At 49.0% G+C, this 7,971-nt stretch overlaps 1 protein-coding gene across 1 annotated transcript; it reads left to right on the forward strand.

Annotated features, from left to right (window-relative positions):
* Positions 1-4,201: 4,201 nt before the first annotated feature.
* LOC121661364 (inositol 1,4,5-trisphosphate receptor-interacting protein-like 1) lies at positions 4,202-5,697 on the forward strand. Its single transcript, XM_042021497.1, has 2 exons — positions 4,202-4,804; positions 4,973-5,697. The coding sequence occupies exons 1-2, from the start codon at positions 4,334-4,336 to the stop codon at positions 5,492-5,494; spliced, it is 993 nt and encodes a 330-aa protein (XP_041877431.1). The 5' UTR covers positions 4,202-4,333; the 3' UTR covers positions 5,495-5,697.
* The last annotated feature ends 2,274 nt before the right edge of the window (positions 5,698-7,971 follow it).

Consider the following 7,971-nt stretch of genomic DNA (forward strand, 5'->3'; position numbering starts at 1 on the left):
ATCCTGAAAAGGACCACTCATAAAAAAACCTTTCAAAATGCAGTGACTCCGTGGAATATCAGCAATTTGTTATGCAGGATATATTTCCTCAGTGTTTCAGGGTTTTTTGGCTGCCCTGAGTGTGCTTAAGGATGCGCAGTTTTGCTACCTCTGTAGTACTTAAAAAAAAAAGGCAAAAGGAATTTCCATCTATTTTAAGATCAGAAGAATTTTGACACTTAAGAAAGGCAACAGTGGAGCTCTGAGCCACTGTACATGCCTTAGAGCATTTGGTCATGAATGATACTCCTCAGAAAAGTCCATGCTGACTATTTGTTATGACCCAGTTATTAAATTATTAGAGAGATGCCTCTGCCCCAGTTAAGGTGCAAACAAGACCATATGCCAAAATCAGTAGTATGGACTTTATTTAACAGTTAATGTGAGGAAGAGCAAGCGATAAAAAGAAATAGAAAAAAAAGGGGGGGGGGTGGGGGAGAAGAGAAAGAGAGTCACAAAGACAGGTTAAGTAGAAAATAGCACCACTCCATGGATCCTGACGGTGTCCTGTTGATCCTCTCCTTCTGGTGTTCTCAGTGGTGAGGGCCACAAAACACGGAGTTCAATGGATTAATGCACATTTGGACCAGGTGGGGATGCCCAGGTACCGCCCCTGGGGAGGGGCAGCTTGACAGAGTCTCTTGAAACAGACTCCGGGGGTGTTGCATCACTTTGCATCCACTGCAGTGCACTGGTGGCCTCAGCAGTGAGTCTGGGGAACACCTCTGGGTCTTCGATGGTTTATGACCCCTCCTCAGCTGCCTCTCATGCCAGTGTCCCAGGTATTGACCTTCCCATGGCGGGGAATTTTACAGCTGAGCCGGTTTGTGTGAGGGAGGATGGTTGTTCACTGCCTCTGACCAGAGATCACACACCAAAAACTCTCTATTTCATTCTGTGTTCCTCTGGAGGAACAGTGATAATAACTGGTAAAAAAATGAGGCTAAACATGCCCAAAGTAAAAAAAAAACAAAACAAACACGATTGTATAGTGAAACACAGAAACTAGAGTTTCTGAGGGCAAAACACTGGCTTGTGATTTCGCGTAAGATCAGGAACTGGGTATGTTTTGGTGCACAGAGATTGGGGTAAATTCAATGGCTGTTTACTTTAGAAGCATGGCGGTTATTCCCCTGGGCAAGTGCCTTTGCCACTTAACCAAGCCAGGTCCAAAATACACCTGCCAAAAGGTGCTGGGCAGGACTGCCCTGGCCATGCCAGCAGGAACAGAGCTGTGACTGAAATCTCCTGATCACTGTAACACAGCAGAGGAAGGAGAATAGATCTTCAGCACAGAGGGCTCACACCTGAGAGAAGCCCCAAGAACAGGCAAATAATGTCAGCTGTCAGCGGGTGGTGTTCAGTTCATCAGGACACCCAAAAATCCCAGGGGCAGAGGGGGCTGTGCTCACAAAGTGTGTCTTGAGGATTGTTTGCTTTGTTACCAGTGAGAATAAGCTGGGATCTTTGCTCTTGAATAACTTCTCTGAAGTGCCGTAATTCAAGGGAAAAAAAATCCTTAAGTTGTATAATAAAACGGATCCATTCTCATTACCTTTTTTAAAAAAGCCTGAGCTAATTGTAGCTTTTAAGTGTCTGGGTGAAAAAAACTAGGAAGGAGCTTGCATTTACTCAAACAGAAAAGGGATGGAATTTTTATTTAAGCATCTGGTGGTTTTCCCAAAACTCAACTCCCAAACCACCCCATTCTAGCCTTATTGTTAAATGCTCTTTAAACAGGCTGTGAAATTTTTACTTTTCATTGTATATTACAATATCAAAAGCATAACTTCTCTGCTGCTTTTGTCCTCCATATCCATAGATCATTGATTTTTACCTATGCTGCTAATGGAACTTGAAATTATTTTCTTCCATGTTTGTGTGCTGAAGGTGTCTGAACTCAGAGCAGGATTTGGAGCAAGCTCTGCTCCCATGTGTTACCCATATGTGCGTCTTCCCAGAACTGTGTGGATGCTTGCAAAGAGATCATCTTCAAGAACTATTTTCCTGAAGTAACTCTGTGGTCAGTCATCAGAAATGTACCCTCAAGCCTTTTGAGTCATTCTGCCAAGTTATATTTCACAATATGTTCCCTGGTGACTTCTAATATTTCTACCTGTGTGGATACGATTTGATGAATTTAGTCAAGTAAGGAGTTTCTCTTGTGAGAAACAGATCGATAGATGAGATAGGTGAGATGTGTGTGTGTGTGTGTGTGTGTGTGTGTGTGTGATATACGGCAGGAGTATCAATAGAGTGCCTCTAAAAAGTCTCTAAGTTACATTAATTCTTGAGTCAGCTTTGGGATGGACATAAACAGGGCAAATAGAAATTGTAGGGACAGAGCTTGGGAGAACTGCAGTGGAACAGTGGAGCAGCTACAATGAAGGTCAGCAGTGAGGAGAAGGCTCTTTGCTCGTCCCTGCCCTGCCTTGGAACTGATCCCACAGGCTGCCTGGGAGCCACCACTCCCTGCAGAGCAGTGACAATGGTGGCTGTGCAGCTGAAGAGCTGGATCTGCTGAGCAGTTTTCAGGGAACTCCAGTCCTGAAGCCGTAGACTTCCCTGCGTTCTCCTCAGGCATTTTCCTCCCACCATCCCCAGGTGGAAAAGAACAGCTTGCTTCCTCCAGCTGTCCCCTCACCCAGCTCTGTCACAGAGGTGTTTAATGCAGTGCAGATGTGTGGTGTGAAATGAGGCTGGATTATCAAGATCATGCCAGTCAAGACCTACAAAGGCATCTATCCACTATGGCAGCAGGGACTGCTATTCAGCTGAATCGAACCCACACACTGTCTGACTCAGTCGGCTGGCAGGCAGAATACCAAACTTGCTGAGAAATGGGATTCAAAACTGTAGTGCTTAATTCTCAGATCGCTTAGGAATTGGTGAAGGAGACTCAGAATGTCCCACAGGACAGTGTGGTGGATGTGCCACACTGTGAAATGTGGCAAGAGTTGGCCTGTGGCTATTATTATTTGTTCATGGCGGTAGAAGTAGAATTTCACAGAAACTGACATCTCAAGAGTTGGAGGTACTTGAAATTTAATTTTACATGATAGTTCCTTCATTGGGCTTAATTTTCTTTTTATTTCTTGTTTTCTTAAATAAGATAGTTCTGAGTTTTAAGAAACTTTTCACTGTAAATAAACCCAGATTTGAGGGACTTCAGGGGGCAAGAGTGAGTGTTTTTCCCAGGAATGTACCATTCCTATGCTTTACCTCAGGTCGGGTGGCGACTGCCTAAAGATTGGAACCACTGGAGTGTCAGGCACAGAATCACATATGGTGCCAAGAATGAAGCTCAGAAATCTCAAATCTAAGTGTGCAGAGTTTGTGAAGATAAAAAACCAAGAAATGCCCAGAGCAGAACATCCCCATTGTCCCCAGGAGCATGGCAGTGACATTGCACCAGAGAGCAGCGGGGCACTGCACAGAAATCTGTAACACTCAGAAGGCGTGGATTTGCCCTGGCCTTTGCTACTGGCTGCTCCAGCCAAATGCTACAGCTCTCTGACAAGAGGCTGCAGCCAGGTGAGGATCGATCTCTTCTCCCAAGAGACAAAGGACAGGAGAAGAAACGTCCCCAAGGTGCAGCAGGTGAGGTTCAGGTTCCCGTGGAGGGCAGCCAGGGGTGGTCAGCACTGGAACATCCACCTACAGTCCCCGTGTGCCTTTCCATGATGCCTTTAGGGTGTCTGCAGCCTTGATGCAGAGCACCCTGGGGGGCTCCTGTGGCTGGGTTTGCACTCAGGGTGAGGATGCCCAGGCACCGCTGAGCCTGGCAGTGGGGACCAAGGCCGGGGCTTGTGGGCTGGGAGGTGTGGCTCTGGGGGCTGTGACATGCCAGGGGATGGGTCACAATGGGAGCTGTCAGCAGGGGCATGGCCAGCTTGGCAGGCAAGTGACATGGTCCTGCTGGCTGTGACATCACAGAGGACAGGTCACACTGGCACCTGTGTCCAGGGCCATCAGCGGGCAGTTGGATTTGGGAAGCCAGTGAGGGCAGATGCAGAGGGAACGCTGGGCTGGATGGGGGCTGGCAAAGCTGGGCTGGATGGGGGCTGGCAAAGCTGGGCTGGATGGGGGCTGGCAGAGATGCCCAGGGGGGTTTAAACCCAGAGTGAGAGCTGGGACCCTCAGGGCAGGGCTCTGTCCCCAGAGATGGGGCAAGAGGGGCTTGGGGCTCTCAGCGTGGCAGGGGACCAGAGAGGCTCTGGGGACATTCCAGGTGCCCCCAGCCCCCTGCTCCCTCCCAGCCACACCTGCTGAGTCCCCTTTCTCCCAGCAGGCCATGTCTCCCACGCTTGCCTTCATCCTGGCCCTGTTAGCCACCCACACTGGGCTGAAGGTGCAGGTTCAGGTCGATGAAGATGCAGTCAGGCGGATGCGGGAGCGCGAGGAATACCTGCATCAAGAGATGATTCAGCTCCTGCAGGAGATTGAGGGGAGCAGTGGCACCATGGAAACCCTGCTCCCTTCAGCACTGCAGCAGCAGTGGCTGTTTTGGCTCATTGCAGCAGCCCTGGTTCTGGTTCTGCTTGCTGTGGGCTGCTGGCTGGTGAGGAGAAGAAAGCGTGGCTCTGCCAGCTGCAGTGAGCAGGAGAGATCCAACAGCCTGGAGAAGGTCGGCAGCCAGGAGAAGGTCAGTGAGCAGGACAAGAAGGTCAAGGGTGCAGACAGTGGTGGCAGCACTTTGGCTGTGCCCACCCCATCACCAATGGGCACATCCAGGATAAGGCTGGAGCGGGCTGTCAGCAACCTGGTCTAGCTGAGAATGTCCCTGCTCATGGCTGCGGGGTCAGACTGGATGCCCTTCGAAGGTCACTCCTAAGCCCAACTGTTGTGTGATTCTGTGATTCTACAGCAGGACCCGCCCAGCTTGGGGGTGCTGAAGGAGCTGCTGGAGGACCTCCTCAGTGTCTGCTGAGTGCTCTCCAGGAGGAACTTCATGCCAGAGTTGCACCCAGCCACCGGGATGGACACCAGCTCTGAAGCCTGGAGCATCCCAGAGAACAGCACCATCTACCGCCCACTGGTCATCCTGCGGCCACCCCCCGGCCACTCCTTCAGCGTGGGGAGCACAAAGCAGCCGCCAGCCGGGCGCGTCCGTGTGGCTCTGGAGTGCCTGTGCTCTGGCGAGCAGCTGCTGGGGCAGAGGTGCTTTCTCCACGCCTCTGGTGGCCAGCTGCAGAGGGATCAGCGCTGGTACCTGCTGGACACCCTCTGCACAGGCTCCTACTTGGACGTGGAGAAAGTCTCCTGCTGGGTCCAAACGTTGGTGCCATTGGCCTGGCTGCTTTTGCCCCACTCACTGCACTGCCAGCTCACGGCGCTGCCCTGCGGCAAGTCCTGCAGCTTCCAGCTGACCAGCACCTCTGGCCTGCAGATCAGCCTTGAGATGGCTCTGGCAGTGCAGCAAGGCAGCTCAGGTGCCTGCCTGAGCCTTGAGTAGACAGCAGCCAGCTCTGCCAGCAGCACCGTGTGTGCCAGGGAGCTGCCGCCTCTCACATCCACAGCCAACATGCCATTGCTGCTGAGGACTGTGAAGAAAAATGAGTTGAGGAAGGTGAAGTCAACCATTCCTCATGGAACATTTTTTGTCTTCTGTTGAGATTCTTTAGCTTCTTTTTTCGTAAATCTGAAAAGTTTAGCTAGATCAAAGTATGTCACAAGACGGTTAGCGATGAAAGAGACGGGGCAGATTGCTTGGATGCAATAAGCCAATTTTATTGATACAGAACTGAGTATTTATACCTTTTTAGCAGTTATATAAGCAGCAATCACTATAACAACCATATCTATGTTTCTTAATAACATTGCAAAACTAGAAGCTAGCACTAACTATCACAGGTACATACCAAGCATGCCTTCTATGCTGACTATTTCAGTATAAGCCTTACTGCCTGCCACGGTTTGCGGCCTAGCAGCGTTAGCGCGGCTACTTCTGACATGAGTTTAGCAGTGCTCTCACTTCTGCTTTCTAGCTGTATCTCCACAATAGTAATTCTGAAACCTCCCAAGGCAGAGCTGGGAAGGTTGCCACGATTTCAAATATGTATTTGTTTTTGTTGAGAAAAATATATAGCCATAGGAGCTTTTCCTATACCTCTTTTTTCCATAATCAAAATAAAATTAAATACTTTGCCTAATACTTGGTCTCCCAACAAGTCACTTGTGATGAGAATACAGACAAGTCACAAATACTAGTAAATTGTCAATACTGTCAATTACGGTGGCAATTAAAAATTTCATTGATTCTCACCCAGCTCCATCTCATCTCTTGGGGGGTTCCTATAAAAAGACAAAATTGGGCCCACTACAGGCCTATAATTAAAAGGAAGGAAAAGCCTCTTGTCTCTATCACAAAGGTGACAGAGGCTAAGTGAAAAATTGTCATCACATCTCAATTTAAATCTGCCAGCAGCTCCCCTGCTCCCAGACTCGTTCTGACCTTCAGTAGAGAGGTGCTGGCGTTCCCAGGAAAGAAAACACCACAAACTTCCTGGGCAAACCCAAGCTGTGTAACTATATCAATGTGGGATCTTTTAGGTGGCGTTCTACCTTTTATTTAATGAAGTGCTTGCTGCACTGCTCTTGTTGCTTCCCCCAATTTACTAACTAATATTACAGTAGTTGCAGACAGAACTTGGCACCAGCAGTGAACCTCCTCTTTCTTTTCATTATTCTTTAGAACAAAATTAATTTGAAGAGGAATAATCCATGAAAATTTGTTCCTTTACAGCTCCATGGTGAGACGTAACAATTCTGACTTACAAAACCAGAGAGCAATGGGCTATAAACTATTCCAGAAGCTCTTCCATGGCCATGGCTGCAGGAGCTTTTCCTGCAGCCCTGGGGCTCCGGACGCCCTTGGCTGAGGATGGGGATAAAAAGTATTAGAAATGTGTCTGCCCAAATTAAGGTGCAAATGAGACCATTTGCCAAATTCAATAGTATGGATTTTATTTAATACTAAATATATGAAAGAAAGGAAGAGAAAGAAATAGAAAAGAGGTGGCAAGACAGAAAGGTAGTGACTGACAGATTAAGTAGAAGATATCAGCACTCTGTAGATCCCACCAGCGTCCGGATGATCCTCTCCAGCTGGTGGTCAGAGTCCCCTAACAAACACAGAATGCAATGGATTAATAGATTTCAGGCCAGCTGGGAATGCCCAGGTACCTCCCCAGGAAAGGGGAGGGGCAGTTTGACAGAGTCTCTTGCACCAGGCTCTGGATCTGCGGCATCACTTTGCATCCCGTGCAGTCCTGTGGTGCAAGGCCTCTGGGCAGCACTTCGGGGGGTGTTTGATGGATTCTCACACCCCCTCAGCTGCCCCTCACGGGAATGTCCTGTGGATGTGGCCTTCCTGCGCTTGGGGGTTCCACAGCTGGGCCGGTTGGTGTAAGGGAGGACAGCTGTTCTCTGCCTCTCACCAGAGGTTACACCACACCCCCAAAACTCTCCTCCTACCTCCTTCGTCTGTGCAAACCTGGCCTCTGTGTGCTGTGGCTGCCCCCACCCCAAAGCCAACCATGATGATTTTCTGCTGCCTCTGGCTTTCTTCAGATGCATTCTTTTCCCTCAGCCTTATTTCCTTCTCCCTAGACCTGAAATGATTGAACAGTAGTGTTCCCTTTATCTTACCTAGGCGGCTTAACTCAACAGTCCAAAGTTCCAGTCAGGCATGTTCAGGGAGGGCTGAGCTTTTTTTCCACCATGGTTTCCTCCTCCCAAATGTTTGCAGTGCTCTGATGTTGCCTTTGTAATTCTACTGGAACCTTGCCTGTGCGTTGGGAAAGAATGGCAAATGATATCCAAAACAGCACCACAGATTCATGGAGCGGCCTAATCGTGTTTTGTGTTGCGTTCCCTGCTCCTTTCTAAGAATGCCCAACAGCCCAGTGCTGTATTTCTGGCTGCTGCCAG

Source organism: Corvus kubaryi, unplaced genomic scaffold (genome assembly GCF_017639235.1).
Source record: "Corvus kubaryi isolate FWS band 111438036 unplaced genomic scaffold, C.kubaryi_AGA036_p1.0 37148, whole genome shotgun sequence".
NCBI lineage: Eukaryota > Metazoa > Chordata > Aves > Passeriformes > Corvidae > Corvus > Corvus kubaryi.